The sequence below is a fragment of the Myotis myotis genome, unplaced genomic scaffold, assembly GCF_014108235.1.
Source record: "Myotis myotis isolate mMyoMyo1 unplaced genomic scaffold, mMyoMyo1.p scaffold_m19_p_45, whole genome shotgun sequence".
NCBI lineage: Eukaryota > Metazoa > Chordata > Mammalia > Chiroptera > Vespertilionidae > Myotis > Myotis myotis.
Genome location: NW_023416352.1, coordinates 646,342 through 668,562, shown reverse-complemented (window position 1 = coordinate 668,562; position 22,221 = coordinate 646,342). Strand labels below are relative to the sequence as shown.

The following is a 22,221-nucleotide window of genomic DNA, read 5'->3' as shown; positions in this document are numbered from 1 at the left end:
ATGACGATTCGTAACAGCAGCAACATGACAGTTATGAAGTAGCCACGAAAATAATGTTATGGTTGGGGGCCACCACCACATGAGGCGCTGTATTAAAGGGTCGGGCGTTAGGAAGGTTGAGAACCGCTGGTCTAGATGGCGATGGCTGGGACTTGGACCTCTGGCCACTCCATCGACTTCAGCTGTGCACCTGAGTTCACTCAGATTTTACCCTTAACCCGCGACCAAGCTAAACACTCTCAGCCCAGCTCTCAAACTCGGGCCATCCCAGCGGGCCCGCCACCGCAAAGCCTCTTCGGCCGGCCCCGGGGCTCCAGGGCGAAGGAAGGCGCTGCACAGCCCGCCAGCCGCTTCCAAGTCCTTTATTTGGTTTCCCGCGCTCAGGCCTGCATCACGGGCCGCGACTTCTCTGCCTGCAGCTTCACTCCGGAGCCCGCGAAGCCCGTGCCGCCCTGGGGGGGGGGGGGGGGGCAGAGTGAAGGCCGGCCGTGGGGCAGGGGGGGTGGCCCAGCCAGGCCAGGAGGGGCGGGGCCTAAGGTGAGGGGCGGGTCTCCTGGGATAAGGGCGAGGTTCAGGGTAGGAATGGGAACGAGGGGCGTGGCCTCTGGGAGGGAGGGGCCTGTTGAGGAGGCGGGGCCTTGGGAGGGAGCGGCCTGTTGAGGAGGCGGGGCCTTGGGAGGGAGTGGCCTGCGAGGAGGCGTGGCCTTGGGAGGGAGTGGCCTGTCGAGGGGCGTGGCCTTGGGGAGGGGCCCGGCAGGAAGGCACCGTGGAAGGGGCCCTGCTCACCCGCTGCAGCACGATGATGTCGCGGTCTGTGAGCTTCTCCCCGTTCACAGGGTCCACCATATCCTTCCGGATCAGCTTCTCCACACACTCCAGGGTGACCACGGCCCCCCTGTGGTGAGGGGAAGGTGGGGACACCGCTCACACGCCCCGCCCAGAGGGAGAGCCACACCCCTAGCCCGCCCGCGCAGGTCCCCGCCTGCCACCCCCACAGGGACTCACGAGGGCCGCAGCACGGCGCACGGCGTGGCGTTGCTCAGACTGTCCCGGGTCACGGCGCACACGTAGCGCTCACTGCGCGTGATGAGCCCCACGCGGTCCACGGAGCTGTCCAGAGGCGTGAACCGCACCGGCGTCAGGTCGGACATGCGCAGAGGCTTCCCGGACATGGGGCAGGTCACGGTGCGCGACTGGAGGAGGTGAGAGGCGGGGCTGGGCCAGGTGCGGGAGGAGGGGGTCCCGGGGAGGGTGCCCTGGAGACGCTGGCAAAGTGGGCGCAGGGGTGCCTGCGGGCAGGGGGTGCTCACCGGCTTCTCCAGCTTGGTGGCTTTGGCCTCGGGGGTCAGCGACGGGATCCAGAAGCTGGGCAGCATTTTGTCCTTGTCCTTGTCTTTGTCCTTGCCCGCGGGGCCTGCGGCGCTGGGACCCGCTTGGGCATCATCTACAGGAGGCAGGGGGGTTCCCATGCCGTGCCTAGGTTAGGTACCTGGCCCTGGGGACCCCCACCCGCCGCAGGCCTGCCCCCCCTCACCTGGGCCGGGTCCCGAGGCAGCCTTGGGCGTGAAGGGGTTGAGGGGCCGGCTCACGATGGCCGCCTCCTTCTCCAGGAAGCCCCGCACCTGGTCCTGCGCCGCTGCCCGCTGCAGCTCCTTCCGCTCCTCCCGCCGGGCACCCCGCTGCTTCTCGTAGGCCTGCGGGCAGCAGGGAGAAGTACCAAGGCCCTGCGGGTGAGCTCACATCGAAACCCCCAACACACCCCGTGCCCCCTCCTCCTCCCCTCACCTTCAGCTGCCGGGCGATCTCCTTCTTCTGGTGCAAAATGTACTCCAGGATTGCCTCGCGCTCATACAGGTAGCCGTCGGGGCTGCAGAGAGGACGGAGGAGAGAACATGGGCACACGGCTCCCGGCCCTGGCGCCCACAGACCATCCACAGGCAGCGGCTGAGCGCTCAGCTCACCGAGGTGACCACACTGTCCTGACCCTCCTGGCTCAGTCACGCGCTCTGACGCGCAGGGAGAACCTCCTGCGGGAAGGGTTACTCAGCAGGCTGGGCTGCCCACACCCGCACCTTCCAAGGGGCTGGCCCTGGATGGGCTCCTGGGAGGGACCCCCTAAGCCCTCCTGGAAGGGTGCCTTTGTTCACCTGGGGGCTTGGGACATACGTATCAACTTGACCTGAGGAGGGGATGGTCATGTCCGCGTGACCAACCTCCAGTAAGGACCCTGGACAGGGCTCTCAGGTGGGCGTCCCTGATGGGCGGTGCTGGAAGAATTAAGTGCTGGTCTCCTTGTGCCTTTTCCCTCTGCTGATTTTATTTTTTTTAAATAGAAATATTTTATTTATTTCAGAGAGGAAGGAAGAGGGAAAGAGAGATAGAAACATCAATGATGGGAGAGAATCATTGATCAGCTGCCTCCTGCACGCCCCACACTGGGGATCGAGCCCACAACCCAGGCACGTGCCCTGACCGGGAATCAAACCCGAGACCCTTCAGTCCACAGGCTGACGCTCTATCCCCTGAGCCAAACAGGCTAGGGCAGTGGTCGGCAAACCACGGCTCGCAAGCCACACGCGGCTCTTTGGTCCCTTGAGTGTGGCTCTTCCAGAAATTACCACGTGCGGCACATACAGGGAACGTTGTGGAGTGAAAGAAGATGTGGTGTCGAGGATTGAGAAAGGTATGCTGAGATGGTCTGGACATGTAGAGAGGATGAACGAAAGGAGATGGACAAAACAAGTGTGCAAGACGAGTGTGGATGGGAGAGTTGGAAGGGGTCGACCTCAGTGAACGTACCTCAATCAGATTGAGGACGGTTTTAGCAAAGGCCAGCTTAGGAGCACCCTAACGAAGTTAATAACAATGTACCTACCTCTATAGTTTAAGTTAAAAAAATTTGGCTCTCAAAAGGAATTTCAATCGTTGTCCTGTTGATATTTGGCTCTGTTGACTAAAGAGTTTGCCGACCACTGGGCTAGGGCATTCCCTCTGTTGAGTTTAATCTGTATCCTTTCCCTCTAATCAACTGGCACTGAGTTCTGTGAGGCCTTCTAGGGGCTCAGGGAACTGAAGGTGGCCGCAGGGATCCGGGGCCACAGTCCACTCCCATCACCATCTCTGTAACAGACCTGGGACCAAGCCCACATCCAGGCACTGGGCCAACGGCCGATACTTATGACCTCGCGGGAGCCTTTGCTGGGTCATCGGAGGCAGGTAACGGGACGTGCTCCACAGGCCAGCTGACGTCCCAAGAGCCCGCCCCTCTGTTACATATTCTTTCCACGCCCCATGACCCCTGCAGGATCATGCCCCCTCTCAGACAAGGACACTTGAACCTGAGAGGTGGTGGCTAGACCCACTCCGACAGACCCCTCCCGTGTTCCCCTGCCCTCGCCACCCGTGTGCCCAGCTCACGTGACGACGGGGTCATGGCAGGGCTGCAGAGAGAGGCAGCAGCAGTCGAAGTCCTTGACAGCATCCCGGCTCAGTCGAATGTTCTGGGTCCCATAGCCTGAGGCCGCTGGGGACAGACAAGAAAGAGGATGGAGAGCCCGGCCAGTGCGGCTCAGTGGTTGAGCGTCGACCTATGAACCAGGAGGTCACGGTTCAATTCCCAGTCAGGGCACAAACCCGGGTTGTGGGCTCGATCCCCAGTGTGGTGCCTGCAGGAGGCACCCGATCAATGATTCTGTCTCATCACTGATGTTTCTCTCTCTCTCTCACTGTCCGTTTCTCTCTGAAATCAATAAAAATATATTTAAAAATTTTTAAAAAGAGAAAAGGGATGGAGAGAGAGGAGACATGCCTCTCTTCAAACTGAGAGAGGCACTGAGAACTCAGAGGTGAGGAGACTTAGAGAAACAGGCAGGCAAGAGTGGGCTGTGGCCCTAGCCGGCTTGGCTCCGTGGATAGAGCGTTGGCCTGCGGACCGAAGGGTCCCGGGTTCGATTCTGGGTCAAGGGCATGTAGGGGCTCGTGTAGGAGGCAACCAATCGATGTGTCTCTCTCACACTGATGTTTCTCTGTCTTTCCCTCGCCCTTCTACTCTCCCTAAAATCAATGGAAAACTATCCTCGGGTGAGGATTAAAAAAAAAAAAAAGAGTGGGCTGTGTGCGTCTGTGCTGGGGGCAAGGACGGCACTGCCCACAGGAGGGTGTCAGCCCAGCGGGTGGGCGACAGGCTCCGCAAGCCCTCCGCCCCGGCCTCCTTCGGGAATATTGCTATGGCAACAGCGACCCTTCCACGGGAGGATCAGCTGTGTTCACCTACAGAGCGACCTAAGGCGGTGCCCATCACGTGGGGGTGGTGGGGGGGGGGGATAGGGCTGCTGGGAGGTGGGCTGTCACTACGTGGCCGTGACCACCAGGGGCAGAGAGACGCGCAGAAAGCACAGTCAGAGGTGCCAAGCGAGACGGTGGCTTCGAGACGCATCTGTCCCCTCCCACCCAGTACCTGTGTCCTTCTTCTTCTCGTGGTAGGTGTAGACGGCCCCCGCCGTGCAGTTCTTGCCGTGCCGCGTCATCCTGGGGAGGGAAGGAGGGGCAGCTGGAGAGCCGTGGGGGCCAGAGGGAGCCGCGCAGGGACAGGGAGGACGCAGGGACAAGGAGGACGGGCCTTCACGGCCCTCGGGGCTGAGCTGGCGGTGGGGCAGGGGCGGACAGTTTCCTTAAGTTAAATGCTTAAGGAATTCCTGCACTTTCCAAAAGAGAGAAGTCGCTTTACCTTGAAAAAGGCCCGGAGTTTGCTCACAGAAGTGGGTGTCCTGCTGGCAGGGGTGCGCCTTAGGAGGTGTGGGAGGAGTTACCTGAAATCGGATGGAAAGTTCTATTTATTTTTAAATACGTATTTATTGATTTTAAAGGGAGAGGGAGAGAGAAACATCAATGGGCTGCCTCCTGCACTCTCCCTACTGGGGATCGAGCCCACAACCCTGACCTTTCAGTTCATGGGACGACACTCAACCGGCTGAACCACCCCAGCCAGGGCTGAGGGAAAGCTCTAGCACCAGCTGTGGGTGGGTGAGGCCCTGCACTGTTGGGGTCCAACCCCAGCAGGTCCAGGGGTTCCCAAAGGTGTGGCGGAGTCGGCGAAGAAGAAATGACACGGCCCTAACCGGTTTGGCTCAGTGGACAGAGCATCGGCCTGTGGACTCAAGGGTCCCAGGTTCGACTCTGCCCTTGGTTGTGGGCACGTACCCAGTGGGGAGTGTGCAGGAGGCAGCTGATCGATGTTTCTAACTCTCTATCCCTCTCCCTTCCTCTCTGTAAAAAATCAATAAAATATATTAAAAAAAAAAATGACAGGGAGATAGCGTTCAGTTGATCAGCAGCCTAGCCAGGTTCTCTAACCAGGTTCTGTCTCTATTCCTCTGTTACATCTGTATTTATACCAGTTGATTTTAATCCTATCCATTCTATTCCAAAGGTTAGGGCATTTGTTATCTCCATTCCAAGGTCACTACTCTATTGTTCTGTTCAGCTACAAGGAAGTCACTGAAGGAGATTATCCTAAGTAAAGATTATGTAGCTTAAGCGTGATTGTTCATAGTTAAGGTGATTAACTACCCGCCCGGCACTTAGTTAAGGGGTTTTACTGATTTATTCCCTTCCTTAGTCCTGTTCATCCCTAACTCCAGGGAAAAATCCCCACCTGGGGAAACCTTTCTCGGAGAGGTGACCTTGGTTAAAACACATCGCGCTAAGTAGGGGAGCAAACATATTAAGAACAGTATGCCATATACCAGGGGTGGGCAAACTTTTTGACTCGAGGGCCACAATGGGTTCTTAAACTAGACCGGAGGGCCGGAACAAAAGCATGGATGGAGTGTTTGTGTGAACTAATATAAATTCAAAGTAAACATCATTACATAAAAGGGTACGGTCTTTTTTTTCAATAGTTTTATTCATTTCAAACGGGCCGTAGTTTGCCCACGGCTGCCATATACGCCAGGTCCCTTGAAACATATGCTGTGCAGATGTTCCTTCCCCGCAGCGACTGTGCCAAGCAGCAAGGACGGACCCGCTCCCGCACTGCACACTGGGGCCCTGCGGCGCCAGCTGACCTTCGGGTGCGCGTGTGCGTGTGCGTGGTCGGCCTACGCTCATGTCAACTGAGGGCAAGTTTCTGGGTTCACTCAGCCTTTCTCGTGGGTGAAGCCTCATGTAAGCAGAGGGGGCATCTGCTTTACCCTCAAGTCGATCCCCAGTGTATCCACTGCAGTGAATTCCGAGTTTCAGAGCAGCCGAGTGGAACTGACTGCACGTGGAACTGGCAGATCGACAGGAAGAAACCAGCGACACAAGAGGAAAACGAGCAAAGGACGCGAACACGCAGCCGACAGGCGCCGCTCAAAGACCAACAAGGGCAGAGCTGCTCAGAGTCCCGTCGGGTGAAAACGAGTGAGACCCCACGTGACACTGGCCAGGCCGCGGGCAGAGCTCGGGAAGGTGGAGCAGACCGGGCGGCGGGGGCGGGGCCGCGGGAACCCGCGGGTGACGCTGCGGGAAGAGGGGACGCTGCGGGAAGAGGGGACGGGGTCAGCCTCTCCTTCAGCAAAGTGAGCGTAGGCTCGTCTGCACGGGGGTGTATGCGCCCCAAAGCCGGTCTCAGAGACCAGCAGGGGACAAGGCCACAGCTGCGTCCCTCACAGCGACGGGGAGCCACGGGCAACGGCACGCCCCCCTCCCAGGGAGGGTGGGTAGTAACTGCCCGTCACGGAGACCAGCCCGAAGATGCAGCTGACTAGGTGTGTGCAAAGCATCATGGGTAGATCATAAACACACAATGCGGCCCTGGCCGGTTTAGCTCAGTGGTTAGAGCGCTGCCCGTGGACTGAAGGGTCGCAGGTTGGGTTCCTGGTCAAGGGCCTGTGCCTCGGTTGCAGGTTCCATCCCTGGCCCTGCTCGGGACTCGAGTGAGAGGCAGCCAACGATGTGTGTCTCTCCCATCGATGTTTCTCTCCTCTCCCTCTCTCTCCCCTACTCCAGCCCCTCTTCCACTCTCTCGAGAACATCAATGGGAAAAATATCCTTGGGTGAGGATTAACAACAACAACAAAAGGGGGAACTGTTGGTCCTGCAGCCTCTACCCAGGAGGTCCCGCGAGGGCCAGCCTTAGGGATCTTGGACACAGTGTGTCCCACACGTGGTAATTTCATCAAGTTCCTCTCCCCTCCCCTCTTCCCCGCTCCCTTTCACTCTAAAAAATCAATGGAAAAACTATCCTCAGTCCTTGGGTGAGAACTTAAGAAACAAAACAAACAAAAAAAACCCCATAATGCTGGGTGCAAGTAAGAAGTTAAAGATCAGCCCTAGCCAGTCTGGCTCAGTGGATAGAGCGTCAGATCACCGAGTGAAGGGTCCCAGGTTCGATCCCTGTCAAGGGCACGTACCTCGGTTGCAGGCTTGATCCCTGGCCCTGGTCGGGGCGCGTGTGGGAGGCAACCAATCGATGCGATGTCTCTCTCTCACACTGATGTTTCTCTCTCTCTGTGTCTCTCCCCCTCCCTTCCACTCTCTCTTTCTAAAAAAAGTGAGGATTAACAAAAAAACAAAAATTAGAGGAGATCACTAACAATCTACAAGCGATACATTTTAAAGAACTTCTACAGACAGCAATGCGCATATGACAGTGGCTGCCCGTGTAGGGGAGGGGCTGACTGGGGGATAAGCAAGAATAAGTCAATGGAACGAGACGGGTGGCGGGGAGCCGTGTGCGGAGGATGAAGCCATATGACCGTCCTGGGCCCGAGTCCCGGAGGGCCCCCCACTCAGTGTGACCTGGGGATCTCCAGGGGGTCTAGCTGAGGGGCTGGGCTGCTGCGAGGTGATGCGCAGAGCTTGGAACACACAGGAATAGTCTATGCGGCTCTCTGGTTTTGAGGAGGATCCCAAGTCTTTGGGGGGCGGGGGGCGACATAACCAAGGGCTCCCCACATGTAAAACGCAACTTCATCTCTATCTCCTCCTCCTGGTTACTTTCAGAAACTTGCTTTTCACTTTCAAAACTGGAGACACAACCCTCTCTCTGAGCCACGGACCTCGCTCGCCCCCTACTGGTGCCTTCCAGAAGCCACTTCTTTGTTTTTGGGTCTGTTTCTACAGAATACTGTACAGGCGCAGGCCTTCAGGATGCATTCACGCGTTTTCACAAACGGACTCGCCCGGGTAGCCGCCCCCCAAGAGCGAGGCAGCGCACCGCGATCCCCCCAACGGGGCCACGGGGCCGCCTGCAGAAGCTGACCTCGGTGAAACCCCCAGGGGAACCCACAGCGCCCGTCCAACTTCCTCCCGCCCCCAAGCTTTTGAGCAAGTGCCCAGCACCTGCTGCCTCCCTGGCTCACCTGCCCCCGCTCCTCCGCCCCGGCCCCCGGCTTCCGCCCGCCCCCGACTACCACTCGTGAAGGTCGGCTTGACCTCCTCGTGGATGTGGACACATGCCCCATCTATTCTTAGCTGTCAACTGCCTTGACCCTCTGCGGCATTTGGTGCTGGGCTGCTTGTCTCGTGGCCAAGGACAGGGTATTTCTACGTCTGTGGCTTCACGGGCCGGGACATGTTTCCTTCAAGAGAGAGGAACAGCTAGAGAGAGGTTTTCTGTTTGTTTGCCTTGCCAGGAAGGAATGGGGATAATCAGAGGGACGCTGCTGGATCCCTGACCACGTGCCAACCCTGCGCCCCGTCTCACAATCGTTCAACCTCAGCCTCCCCCAGGCCGGTCCCATCACCAGCCCCACTTTGCACAGGAGCAAACGGAGGCTTAGCAGTGACGCCCTGGCTCGTTTGGCTCAGTGGATAGAGCGTTGGCCTGCGGACGGAAGGGTCCCGGGTTTGATTCCCGGCAGGGCACAAGCGTGGGTTGCGGGCTCAGTCCCCAGTGGGGGGCGTGCAGGAGGCTGCCAATTGATGATTCTCTCTCATCATTGATGTTTCTCTCTCCCTCTCCCTTCCTCTCTGAAACCAATAAAAATATATTTTTTAAAAAAGAAAAGAAGCGAAGCCATTTACCTAGGACACTGGCTCTCACAGGTCCCTAAGGCACCTTCAGGGGGTCCACAGACCCTCCCCAAGACCCTCACAGGAGCCTGCCTCTGTCCTCTGTGGTGCAGCGAGTGTGGTGTGACCTGTGAGGCCATCGCCACTCCGAAGGCTAACTGACCGTGTGCTGTGCACCCCTGGGCTTTCAAAACGTCTGCTACCTTCTGATGGGAATGAAAGTAACCAGGCACAAAAAGCAGGTATTCCTTTTGTAAGAAATGTCCAGAGGAGGCAAAGCCGTCCAGACAGGAGGAGCCCGGTGGCTGGCCCAGGCTAGGAACGGGGAGTGGGTGCTAAGGGGTGTGGGGCTTATTTTGGGGGTAATGAAAACGTTCTGGAATCAGAAAGCGGTGAGGGTGGCACAGAATAGTGTCTGTATTAAAAACCACTGAATGGTAAACTTTACTAGTAAATGGATGAGTGTTATGTTAATTATATAATAAAAATTTTATGTCTGTTTTAATTTCTCATAGGGCAAGTCTTTTTTTTTTTTTTTAATCCTCACCTGGGGATACGTTTTTATTGATTTTTAGAGAGAGAAGAAGGGGGGGGAGAGAGAGAGGGAGAGAGAGAGAGAGAGAGAGAGAGAGAGAGAGAGAGAGAGAGAGAAACCTCTCATCCAATGCCCCAGCCGGGGATCAAACCTGCAACCTAGGCATGTGCCCTGAGCAAGAATGGGACCCTCAACCTTTTGGCGTAAGAGATGATGCTCCAACCAACTGAGCCTCCCAGCCAGGGCTCTTTTTAATTATTTTTAAATGAACTTTTATTGATTGATTTTAGAGAGAGAGAAACATGGACTTGTTGTTCCACTGACTGACACATCCCTTGGTTGATTCTTGGATCGGACCCACAACCGTGGTGGACTGGGACGACGGACGCTCTAACCCACCGCGCCGCCCGGCCAGGGCCCGGCGAGGGCACATCTGCACCGACAGAACTCACGCCAACGAAGGCAAGCGGGAGTCCTCAGTGATTTGTAAGATCCCGAGACCAGAAAGGTTGAGAGCCGCTGGCCAGGGGTCGCAGGGTTGGCAGGTGGCAGTGCCAGGGTTTTGGAACTCGGGGAGCCGAGCTTTCGGCCACCGGGCGACACTGTCTCCTCTGAGGCCAATTTCTAAATAGAAAACGGGACGAGTGCCACCTGCTGCCGCTAGCATCTCGGACGCACATCAAAGTAACACCAGCTATTCTTTTTTTTTTTTTTAAATCCTCACCAGAGGTTATTTTTTGCATTGATTTTTTTTTTTAGAGAGTGGAAGGGAGGGAGGGAGGGAGAGAGAGAGAGAGTTCAGCTGCCTCTCACACGGGATCGAACCCGCAACCGAGGCACGTGCCCTTGACTGGGAATCGAACCTGCAGCCCTTCGGTCCTCAGGCCGATGCACCAGCCACTGAGCCAAACCGGCCAGGGCACACCAGCTATTCTTTCTCATCACTGTCACTTTACAGGGAGCAAACAAGTTCACAGAATCAACCCCCAGCTGGGAGGTGCAGAGCCGGATTCGAACCCAGGCAGCCCAGCTCTGGAGCGGCACTCCTAACCATGTGACAGCTGTCAGCCCTCCCAGGGAGGTCACAGCCTGAGAATTCCTGGTTTTGTTTTGTCTTCAAAATCCAGAATATACTTCACTCATTCAACACATCTCCAGTCAGACACTACATGTGCGTTGCAGATACTTGTTCTTAAACAGGTTTCATAAATGTATCGGTGCAAGCATACATTCCTACCCCAGTTGTTCCAAACATACTTAAAAGTTTCCCAGCCCTGGCTCGTTTGGCTCAGTGGATAGAGTGTCGGCCTGTGGACTGAAGGGTCCCAGGTTCGATTCCGGTCAAGGGCACATGCCCGGGCTGCTGGCTCGATCCCCAGTGGGGGGCGTGCAGGAGGCAGCCGATCAATGATTCTCATCATTGGTGTTTCTCTCTCCTCCACCCCCTCTCCCTTCCTCTCTGAAATCAATAAAAACCAATATATTAAAGAAAAAAAGATAACTGATGCCCAGGAGGATTAACTGATTTCTTCCTCGCTCTGTTCCTTGACAGACCAGCCAGTGAGCTTTTCAGAATGGAACTGTGACTAAGTCACTCCCTTCAACAGCTTCTTGGACGTGGCTCAAGACCAAAACCAGCCCGAGCCAGCTTGGCTCAGTGGACAGAGCATCCGCCTGCGGACTGAAGGGTCCCAGGTTCGATTCTGGCCAAGGGCACATTCCTGGGTTTCGGGCTCGATCCTCAGTGGGGGGCGTGCTGGAGGCAGCTGATCAGTGATTCTCTCTCATCATTGATGTTTCTATCTCTCTCTCCCTCTCCCCTCCTCTCTGAAACCAATAAAAATATATTTAAAACAGACAAACATAAAAGACCAAAACCAAACAACGCGGATAAAAAATGTAGGCAGAATGAGAGAACTGGAAAACCGTTGCTTTGCAGCCTCTAATGACATAGTTGATCCAGGCCATGACTGCTGACGGAAAACCGGATGGGACTGGATATTCTCGGGGCGCTACTCCTTGCTCGTGGAAAGGAGGGAATTGGAGCTTTACAATGAGGCCTGCGCTGTTCCTATCTGTATCAGTGGGCGAGGGCGGCCCAGACAAAATCCCAGAGACTGGGCGCCTCGACAGCACTCGATTTTCTCCCTGTTCTCACATCTCCTCCCCTTATAAGGAGCCAACCCCATGGGTCAGGATCCCACCTTTTTAAAAAAAAAAAATCCTGCCGAAACCGGTTTGGCTCAGTGGATAGAGCATCGGCCTGCGGACTGAAGGGTCCCAGGTTCGATTCTGGTCAAGGGCATGTACCTGGGTTGTGGGCACATCCCCAGCAGGGGGTGTGCAGGAGGCGGCTGATCGATGTTTCTCTCCCATCGATGTTTCTAACTCTCTATCTCTCTCCCTTCCTCTCTGTAAAAAATCAATAAAATATATTTAAAAAAAAAAAATTTAAAAAAAAATAAAATATATTTAAAAAAAAAAAAATCCTCACCCAAGGATAGATTCTTATTGATTTCTAGAGAGAGGAAAGGAGAGAGAGAGAAACATCGATCTCTCTGTGAGAGATTGCCGTGCGTATGTGCCCCAACTGGAGATGGAACCCACAATCTAGGTATGTGCCCTCGCAGGGAATCAAACCCCAAAACTTTTGGTGCACAGGAGGCTGTTCCAACCAACTGAGCCACCCAGCCAGGGTAGGACCCCACTTTTATTTTTTTAATATATTTTATTGATTTTTTACCGAGAGGAAGGGAGAAGGATAGAGAGTTAGAAACAGCCACGAGAGAGGAACATCGATCAGCTGCCTCCTGCACATCCCCTACTGGGGATGTGCCCGCAACCAAGGTACATGCCCTTGACCGGAATCGAACCTGGGGCCCTTCAGAACGCAGGCCGACGCTCTATCCACTGAGCCAAACCGGTTAGGGCAGGACCCCACTCTTAACAGCCTTATATAACTTTACCTACTTCCCTATCTCCAAATAATTATGCCGGGGGCTGGAGTTCAACACAGGAACTTGGGGGGAGGGGGCAAACATAAACACCACCCGGAGCCCCCCAACAACCTCACCATCCCCAAAGTGGGACAACGAGGCATTACGCAACATGAAGCTACCACCTCTAAGTACTTGTGTCAAAAATGGCAGAACCTCAATTTTAATCAAGCCCTTAGATTTAACCTCCTGATTCTAGGAAGTCAGAGGATTGTTGACAGAAAAGAGCCAGATAGGGCCCGGCCCAGCCACAGTGCTCAGCTGGTTGAGCGTCACCCTGAGCACGGAGAGGTTGCCGGTTTGACTTCCGGTCAGGGCACAAACCTGCATCACAGGTTCGATCCCCAGTCGGGGCATGTGTGAAAGGCACTCGATCGATGTTTCTCTCTCTCTTTCTAAGCATGTCCTTAGGTGAGAACTGAAAAAAGAAAAAAGAGTCTGATAGGAAAGATTTTTCAACTCTGTGGGCCATGGGGCCCCGGCCACAACTGTTTGACTCTGGCCTTTGTACGGCAAAAGTGACCGTGGACACTGTGTGAATGATTGGGGACGGGTGTGTTCCGATAAAACTTTATTTGTGCACACTGCCTAATTCTCACAGGTCACAAAATATGAGTCTTCTTTTGATTTTTTTTTTCTAATGATTTAAAATGTTAAAACCATTCTTAGGCTGCCTAAAAACAGGTGATGGTTGCAAAGCATCGCTCTAATAAAAGACAACTGTATATAAAGTACATTAAAATCGACAACTCAGTAATAAAAAGACAGCCCAATTGCCCTAGCTGGCTTGGCTCAGTGGATAGAACGTCAGCCTGCGGACTGAAGGGTCCCAGGTTTGATTCCAGCCAAGGGCATATGCCTGGGTTGCGGGCTCCATCCCCAGTAGGGGATGTGCAGGAGGCAGCCAATCAATGATTCTCTCTCATCATTGATGTTTCTATCTCTCTCTCCTCCCTTCCTCTCTGAAATCAATAAAGAAATATATTTTTTAAAAAATAAATAAATAAATAAAAAGACAACCCAATTCAAACATAAGCAAAGGACTAGAACAGACTTTCCTCTAAAGAAAACATACAAATGGCCAAGAAGCACATGAAAAAAATGCTGCACATCATTAATCTCTGAGAAAAATGCAACCCGAACCACATTAAAATACCAGTTTAGACTGACTTAGAATTGACTAAAATAAAAAGTCAGATAATAGCCCTGGCCGGTTTGGCTCAGTGGATAGAGCATCAGCCTGTGGACTGAAGGGTCCCGAGTTCAATTCCGGTGAAGAGCACATACCCAGGATGTGGGCTCAATCCCCAGTGGGGGGCGTGCAGGAGGCAGCCGATCAATGATTCTCTCTCATCATTGTTGTTTCTACCTCTCTCTCCCTCTCCCTTCCTCTCTGAAATCAATAAAAATATTTTTTTTAAAAAAGTCAGATAATAACAAGTGTGGAGAAACTGGAACCCTCACAGACGGAGCGTGGGGATGTAAAATGGAGCAGCCACCTGGAGAACGCCGGCAGTTCCCCAAAAGGTTAAACACAGAGTCACATTTGCTTCAGCAATTCCACCCCCAGTGGAAACGAAAACATGTCCACATCAAACCCCTGTACACAAAGGTTCATAGCAGCATTTTTCATAATAGCCCCAAGGTGGAAACAATCCAAATGGCCACCGGTTGATAAATGCATAAGCAAAATCTGGTATAGCTCACACAAAGGAATATTACTCCGCCAGAAATTAGAGCTGATACAGGCCACAAAACGGAGGAACCCTGGAAACATTGCGCTAAGTGAAAGGAGCCGGACAGAAACGTGCAACGTCCAGATTAGGTGCATCCATACAGAGGGAAAGCAGATTTGTGGCTGCCTGGGGCTGGGGAAGGGGTGTAGAATGGGGAGTGACAGCTAATGACGAAAATGTTCTAAAACTGCCAAACCGGTTCGGCTCAGTGGATAGCGCATCGGCCTGCGGACTGAAAGGTCCCAGGTTCGATTCCGGTCAAGGGCATGTACCTTGGTTGCGGGCACATCCCCAGTAGGAGGTGTGCAGGAGGCAGCTGGTCGATGTTTCTCTCTCATTGATGTTTCTCTCTATCCCTCTCCCTTCCTCTCTGTAAAAAAATCAATAAAATATATTTAAAGAAAATGTTCTAAAACTGATCAGGGTGACGGTTGCACAACTCTGCGAATATACCAAAAAGCACTGAATTGTACACTTTAAATGGGCGCACTATATGTTAGGTGAATTACTAGTGTATGCCAATAAAGCTTTTTAAAAATATATATATTTTATTGATTTTTATTTTTTATTTTTATTTTTTTACAGAGAGGAAAGGAGAGGGATAGAGTTAGAAACATCGATCAGCTGCCTCCTGCACACCCCCTCCTGGGGATGTGCTGGCAACCAAGGCCCATGCCCTTGACCGGAATCGAACCTGGGACCCCTCAGTCCGCAGGCCGACGCTCTATCCACTGAGCCACACCGGTTAGGGCTGTTTGTTGTTGTTGTTGTTTGTTTTTTAAGGAGGCCAGCAGGATTTGAGTTTGGCCTGCTGACGCCTGGCATAACGGAATAAGTGAAACGAGGTTACAAAGGAGCAAAAAGACAAAATTCAGATGGCGGGATTATCAACAGAATAACGGACCCAGTTTCTTCAATGAATCAATTACGCAAAGAAAAAATCGGAGTGGAGTGGAAGGGAGACTGCCCTAAATTAGGAGAAACTTAGACACTGAGAGACGACTGTATTATCGAAATTCTGTAAGCAATGAAACAAAATTAAAAAAAAAAAAAAAAGAAATTCTGTCCCGGTCTTCCTGGGGACCCTCGGACTCCAGCCCGCGGGAAGGAGGCCGCAGCGCTATCCCTCCGCCTCCTGGAACTCACCTCACAAACGACTCCTAGCTCCTTCGTGGATGCTTCAACCGTGCCCCTACCCCGGAAAAGAGCGCTTGTTTTCCCTCTTAGCTCCACCCACTTCCGCGCGGCGAAGGAAACCGGATATAAAGCTGCCCCTAGTCGCGGAGGTACCTCGTCTGGCTTGGTAAGTCCTCCCTTCGTCTCTTCCTCCCACCGGAAACGTGAGAGACAGATCGAAGGTTCCGTTTAGGGAAGCTGGCTTGAATATGGGGTGCGCTTAGTATCTGCTAGGCATCTCCCGGGCCAGGCGATTTCCTTGCTTGTAACCCAAAGCCTTGCGTCTCTCCAAGCCCGAGTTTAAGGACTAAGGAAGCACTTCCCCCAGGCATTGGGAACCCACTTCCTTAAATATATTATCCACTTTTCTTGTTGTAAGTAAAGAGACAATTAAGAGGGGACAACTTCTCTGTCCCCATTTAAAAATGGAGCTATAGAGAAATCGCAAGTCTGAGCCGTTCAAATCGCCCCAGGAAACAGGAATGTAATGACGGCATACCCACCCACCCCTAGGGGCCAAGGCATACCGTTCCTGCCAGCTTCTAGATACGTAGATATCTGATATCTGGAGACCTAGACGTTTGTTTCCCTAACTTGGCTGGGCGCACTCCCGCTGGGGAAGCGGGAGGAGCGGAGGAGGCGCCTATCCAGTTCCCTACGTGCCCCCAGGGTGTCTTAGACCCTAGCCTTCCTGTAGGGTCCTGGACCTTAGGCCCTTCATCATAAGGTCCCTTTAAATATTTTGTCCCTTACCTGAGTCCCGCCCAGGGCAGGTAGTCGCAAACCCCGCCCCTCTGCCAGAAGCCGCGATCATCAGGGAGGATTACAGAGAACCGGGAGCCGGGGAACCCCTCCTTTTTCTTCCCTCCCCTCTCTCCTGCCCCCCCTCACAGCTGGCCGCAGCTGGCTTAGGAGGCCCCGATTAAGGAGGAGGGGACAGTGCTCACAAGTCTGGGCAGGTAAGTGAATACCCCTGGAGGCAGAGCCTGGCTTGGGGACCTTGACATCCTGGCTCCCTGACCCTCTGGGTCCCAGAAATTTAGGGCCCCCAAGCCCAGGAGTCCAGGGCCTCTTCCCCCACCTCCCCCTGGACTCAAGAATTGAGGCCCCTGTTCTTGCCTCTCCTGTAATCTTTGATCTCTGTCGCTGGATGTGGCAATGGGCATAGAGACAAAGGGATACATGTGGAAATAACAGGAAGGCAGGGATCCTGATCGCCAATGGACATGGTTATGAGCACTTACTGTGTGTCAAAACTGTGCGGGGGACTGCAAACACAGAGCGGGGAAAGACAAGCTCCCCCCGGCTCAAGTCTCCGGAGGCACGCTGCCTTTGCTGGAATCTTGCAAACCGTATACCTTGGGCAAGTTCTGTGACCTCTCTGTGGCTCAGTTTCCTCATCTATAAAATGGGGATAATAATAGCACCGTTGTGGAAATTAAACTGTTATAGAGGCAAACTACCTTGAACAGTGTCTGGCCCAGAATACAGGCGAGGGCAGTGTCTGCTATTACGATTATAATTCACGGGCCACGGAGTCCAGGCAGGGAGACCGTGCCTCTTTCCTTCGGGGCGGAGGCCTTTTTCGTCGATACCACACCTCGTTCCAGGTGGTCCACAAAATATGAGGGGCAGGGGCCACCCCTCTCTGCTGCTGCTGTACCTGGGGTTGACCACCTGTCTGGACACCTCACCCAGTGAGGAGCAAGACCAAGGTGAGTGTTTGGGGGAAGACTCTGACATCCACCTTCCCCGATCCTGGACCCTTGCCTCTACCCCCTCCTACCCTAGGGCCCCGTAGCACTCCTTCCCCTTAGGTTCAGCTTCCTCCATATCTCTAGTCCTCCATTTTTCTGTCCCTCGTGTTGTTTGGGCGCAGAAGTCTTCTTGGACCCCCCCGAGGCCCAGAGCTACCTGGGCAGCCACAGACGAATTCGTCGAGCCAATCACTGGGACCTGGAGCTGTTCACGCCAGGCAACCTGGAGCGGGAGTGTTATGAGGAGAAGTGTTCCTGGGAAGAGGCCCGGGAGTACTTTGAGGATAATACCCGGACGGTGAGAGCCTGGGGGGCCCCAGGCCCTGGGGCGGGGGGCTCCAGGCCCTCAACTCCCTCTACCTTCTGGTCTCAGAAATCTGGGTGGCTGGTTGGGTGTGTGGAATCTGCCCGATGACAGCTTGTCTTTCCACCTTCTCTACTCCCACCCCTTCCAGAAGCACTTTTGGGAGACGTATATCCACAATGGCAAGGCAGGTGAGTGGGAGGCCACGCCCTCTGGCAGCGAAGGCAGTCCCTTCCCGTGGAGGCTGAACCAACACTCCCAGCCCAAATTCTTCGATCCCTGGGTTCCTGGAGGTGGCTGTTAAAAGCGTCCTCTCTCTTTTTTAATTAATATTTTTTAACTTTGATTTTGAGAGAGAGAGAGAGAGAGAGAGGCATCAATTGGCTGCCTCCTGCATGGGGATCTGACCAGGAATCGAACCGGCGACCTCTTGGTTGCATGGGTCATCGCTCAACCACTGAGCCACACCAGCCGGGCAAAGTGTCCTCTCTTTTGAGACGAGAGCTGGGGCCTGAGGAACCCACCGCACCTCATGGCAAAGAGGTCCCATGTTCCCAGGCAGCGGGAAGTCAGGGTGGAGGGAGGCGTTACAGCCTGGGGCCCCATCAGGCCTCAGGCTCAGAGGCGCTGGCCCACCTGAGAGAGCCCCAGCCCTTCTGCAGCTTGGTTGCTAGGGGGGCTGTTCCCTAGCAACACGGCCTGGTCAGGCCAGGCCATGGAAACCTGTGCATCCTCACCGGACCAGTCCGCCCACCCTCCCACCCTCCTCTGAGCTGAGAGGCCCCGGCATGGCTGCAGCCTTGCTGCTAAGGGGGGAGGGGCTGCTCCATAGCAACCAGGCCGGGCCTGGCTGGACCTCGGAAGCCGGCCGGACCTCGGAAGCCCGCCTGCCACTGCACTCGCTACCTGGCTGGCTTCTCCTCCCCACAGCCCAGCCCAGCCTCGGCCTGGTTGCTAAGGAGGCCTTCTCCCTAGCAACCACACCTAGCCACGCTCAGGACCCTAGGCCTCCTGCCCACCAGAGGACCCCCTTCCAGGCACCAGAGGCCCCACCCCCTTTTGGCCTGGTTGCTAGGGGTGGATGTACCATAGCAACAGGCCCTCGGTCTGGGCAGGAGTCCTCACGTTGGAGACGGGTTGCTAGGGGGGGTAGCTGCGTTGCTATAGGCCTAGGGATGCCTGGTTACTGCTTGAATCCACCTGAAACGTGTCAGAGGGGGCCTGCCTTCTCAGAGCAGCTTGTTGTTCAGAAGCCAAAAGCCTGGGTTTGCTGTTTGAGGAACCCCTCACCCCCCACCCAGTGCTAAAGTTGGACTCCCCAGCAGCAAGACCTCATGAAGCTGGAGTCCTCCCTGCACACACACCCCTCCTCCCTGCCCCCCCCCCCCCCACTTTTCCTCAGACACAAGCCTTGTCTTGCTAAAGGGGTTGCACCTTAGGAAAGGGGACACGTGAGTTCTAGACACCCAGCCATCTGTTATTGGAGGAAAGTCCCTAAGTTCCTCCATTGGTAAATGAAAATTTTTTATTTTTTTTAATTAATTTCAGAGAGGAAGGGAGAGGGAGAGAGAGATAGAAACATCAGTGATAAGAGAGAATCATCGGTCGGCTGCCTCCTGCAGGCCCCACACTGAGGATGGAGCCCGCAACCCGGGCATGTGCCCTTGACCGGAATCGAACCCGGGACCCCCCCGAGTCAGCAGGCCGACGCTCTAGCCACTGAGCCAAACCAGCCAGGGCGATAAATGAATTTTTTTCTAGCCTTCTGGTAAACTCCAAAGCCTTCCTGTGGGTTCTGCAGTTCCTCCAGAGTTGAGACCTTGCCCCTCAGTTGCCTGGTTGGTAAAAGGGGCTGCATGCCAGAGGGGGGCAGGGCTGCCAGATAAAATACAGGAACTACCCCTGCCCTCTTCCTGAGTTAAATTTCAAATACACACGAATCATTTTTTTCAGTATAAGTATGTTCCCACTTAATAATATATGGGATATATCTGTATTTAAAAATTATTTGTTGTGTATGTAAAGTTTTGTGGGGTGTCCTATATTATTATTTGTTAAATCTGGCAGTGTTCGGTGGGGGGGGGGGGCGGGGGGCTTGAGAGTTGGCCACCTGACCTCCCTACCTTACCTGTAGTGTGTCACCTGCAGCCTTAGCAGATGGATTGCTTAGGACGGTCTTGAACCACCCTCTAGGGAGGCGCTTCTATCGTCGTGGGGATACAGCTGCCGTATTTTCTAGTACCAGTTGAAGTTATCATAGGTCTTCTGTGCATTTAATCTCATTGAATTTTTGCAACCTGTCGGAGAGGGATTATGGTCCCATTTTACAGAGCAGGAAATGGAGGCTCAGAGAAAGGAGTGAGGTGAGTTGCCTCAGATCACACAGCCAGGAAGCGGCCCCAGCTCTGCCTTGCTTCTTGGCCAATGTTCCTCCCTCAGGAGAAAGGCATTTGGATGTTGGGGTGGGTGGCAGCCCCTGGGGCAGTGGCTCCCTCTCTGCCCCCCTCCTCTCCTCCACAGGGCGTGGACGAGTGGATGTAGCAGGCCTGGTTGTGGGGCTGACATCTGGCATCCTGGTCATTGTGCTGGCCGGCCTGGGAGCCTTTTGGTATCTACACTGGCGACGTGGCAGAAGCCAGCTACCCAGTCCTCAAGAGTAAGGGGACTTCAGGGGGGAAGGGGCTGGGGGGCTGGAGAGAAGGGGGGGGAGGACGGGTCAACCTAAGGAGATGGGCCAAGGGTGGGGGGCAGGTGGATGCTGCTGAGAGATCTGAGGAGACAGTCATGTGGAGAGTGAGTCTGTGAGATTGTGTCCGGTTGTGGCGTGTCTGTCTGACTATATCTTCAGTACCTGGCACACAGTAGGAGCTCCACCAGCATTTACTGCCTGCCTTTGCAGTACCAGGTGTCCGTGTGATTATCCGTGTGTGACTATTGTCTCTGGTGAAGCAGCAGCCTGCGGTCTCTGGGTGTCTGTGGGCGGCTGTGGTATGTCAGTTTCCGTGGCACAGGGTGTAGCAAATGTTTGCGTGGGCCTGTAGGAGTTGTCTAGGTGTGTCTTTCTCAGTGGTGGGGTCCAAAAAGGTGCCTGAGCGTCAGTCTTGCAAGTATGGTGGGTCTGGGGGTTGCCAAGAGTTTGCTGTCAGTGGGCATCTCTGTGTTGTGTCTGTCTGTGTGCGTCCACCTGCCTCTGAAAGCTGGCTTTCTCTCCATTCTTCTGCCTATACCTGGAGTACCTGTGTGTCTGTGAATAAGAGTCTCTCCCAGCAGCTGTTGATTTCTGGGTCTGCCTGTCCGTGCGCATCTGCCTGTCAGTGCGCATCTGCCTGTCATTTTGAGGTGCTTTTCTGCGTGTGAGATTGAAGGTGACCGTTTTCTTGCCTGGTTCATCTCCCTTCCACATGTTCCCCTGCCATCTCCAGAGTCTCTGGGTCCCTAAATCCTCCCTCCTTCTCCCGAGTCTTTCTACCCTGTAGGTTTCACCTGCTAACTGTGCACCTTCTGTTCCCAGGGCCGAGCTCATCAGCCCTCTGAGTCCCCTGAGTCCTCCGGGCCCGCCAACGCCCCTGCCGCCACTCCCACCGCCAGGCCTCCCCACCTACGAACAGGCGTTAGCGGCCTCTGGGGTGCACGACGCACCTCCGCCACCCTACACCAGGTGCGGGGCTGCCTTCTGCCCGGAGGCGGGGCGCAGAGGGGAGGGCACGGCCGGGGGCGGGGCGTGGGCTCGGGGGCGGGGCTTGGAATTCTGAGCTTATTATTCCGGGCGAGGTTGGAGCGCGGGGGCGTGGCCCAGCCAGAGGGGGTGGAGCTTCCGAGGAGGGTGGGCCTTGTGCCCAGAGGGTCTGGGATTGGCTGGGACGCCCCGAGCGGTTCGGAAAGGTCTGGGTTGGCGAGGAGGGGGCGGGAAAACAGCCGGGTCTTTGACTCCCCCCCCATGCCCCTCCCCATGCAGCCTCCAGCGGCCTCGGTGAGGATCTACTTCGGAGCCGGGTTCCCCGAACCATGCCCCAGATTCACACCGGATTCCGGAAGCCCCCAAGACTCTTAAAACTGCGGAGCTGAGCTTGGGGGGGGGGGCGGGGGGGTAGGGGTCGTCCGGCTCGAGGCCTACCCTGGCACACGTGTTTCCGCCGCGTACGGATCCACTCACGTCTCCGCAAAAGTGTTCCCGCGTTCCGGCACCCCGCGGGCTCCAACGCTCTCTTGACCTTGGGGGTACCCGTCATCCCCGCCCCCCGGGGGAGGCTTGCTGTGGAAACTCGGACCCAGGCACGCAGGCCGAGTGTGCAGACTCGCGTGTGAGGTTAGACACGGCCATCTCCCCCCCTCCCCCTCCAGTGACACGGGCCACACACACGCAGAGCCCCGCCCGTGCACACGCGTGTCTTCGTGCGCTCCCCGCGCGCATACAGGGGCACTTTGCAACCCAGGGAAAGGGTGGGGGGCATATTTGCAACCGTGCTCATCAGGGGCAGGCTCTCTCCCTAAATAAAAGCTCTTTGGAAAAGAAACCAAAAAAAAGTGAAACAATGCAAAAAATGGAAATAAACTGAATCGCGACCCCAGGCGCGTCTGCGCGTAGTGGAGCTGGTTTTCTGTACTAATGTTGCGCCCTACACCCCCAAGCCCGGCTTGCGCTGTCTCTCGTTCTCTCTCTCTCTCTCTTTTTTTTTTTTACATTTGCACGGGATTGTGGGAGGAAGCGGAGCACAGCCAG

At 54.9% G+C, this 22,221-nt stretch overlaps 2 protein-coding genes across 3 annotated transcripts; one reads left to right on the top strand and one right to left on the bottom strand.

Annotated features, from left to right (window-relative positions):
• Positions 1-346: 346 nt before the first annotated feature.
• LOC118655397 (nitric oxide synthase interacting protein) lies at positions 347-15,534 on the bottom strand. Of its 2 annotated transcripts, XM_036307150.1 has the most exons (10): positions 15,411-15,534; positions 4,727-4,808; positions 4,457-4,527; positions 3,418-3,523; positions 1,786-1,867; positions 1,535-1,694; positions 1,311-1,444; positions 1,006-1,193; positions 787-895; positions 347-452 (listed from the first exon to the last, which is right to left on the bottom strand). In XM_036307150.1, the coding sequence occupies exons 3-10, from the start codon at positions 4,524-4,526 to the stop codon at positions 381-383; spliced, it is 921 nt and encodes a 306-aa protein (XP_036163043.1). In that variant the 5' UTR covers position 4,527; positions 4,727-4,808; positions 15,411-15,534; the 3' UTR covers positions 347-380. The 2 variants fall into 2 exon arrangements, with proteins under 2 accessions (XP_036163043.1, XP_036163044.1); XM_036307151.1 differs by lacking the exons at positions 4,457-4,527; positions 4,727-4,808; positions 15,411-15,534 and adding an exon at positions 2,214-2,307.
• On the top strand, positions 15,489-22,090 carry PRRG2 (proline rich and Gla domain 2). Its single transcript, XM_036307153.1, has 8 exons — positions 15,489-15,567; positions 16,334-16,399; positions 17,051-17,155; positions 17,320-17,495; positions 17,653-17,692; positions 20,022-20,157; positions 21,013-21,159; positions 21,457-22,090. Exons 3-8 carry the CDS (start codon positions 17,065-17,067, stop codon positions 21,473-21,475), a joined length of 609 nt encoding a protein of 202 aa, XP_036163046.1. The 5' UTR covers positions 15,489-15,567; positions 16,334-16,399; positions 17,051-17,064; the 3' UTR covers positions 21,476-22,090.
• Positions 22,091-22,221: the final 131 nt, after the last annotated feature.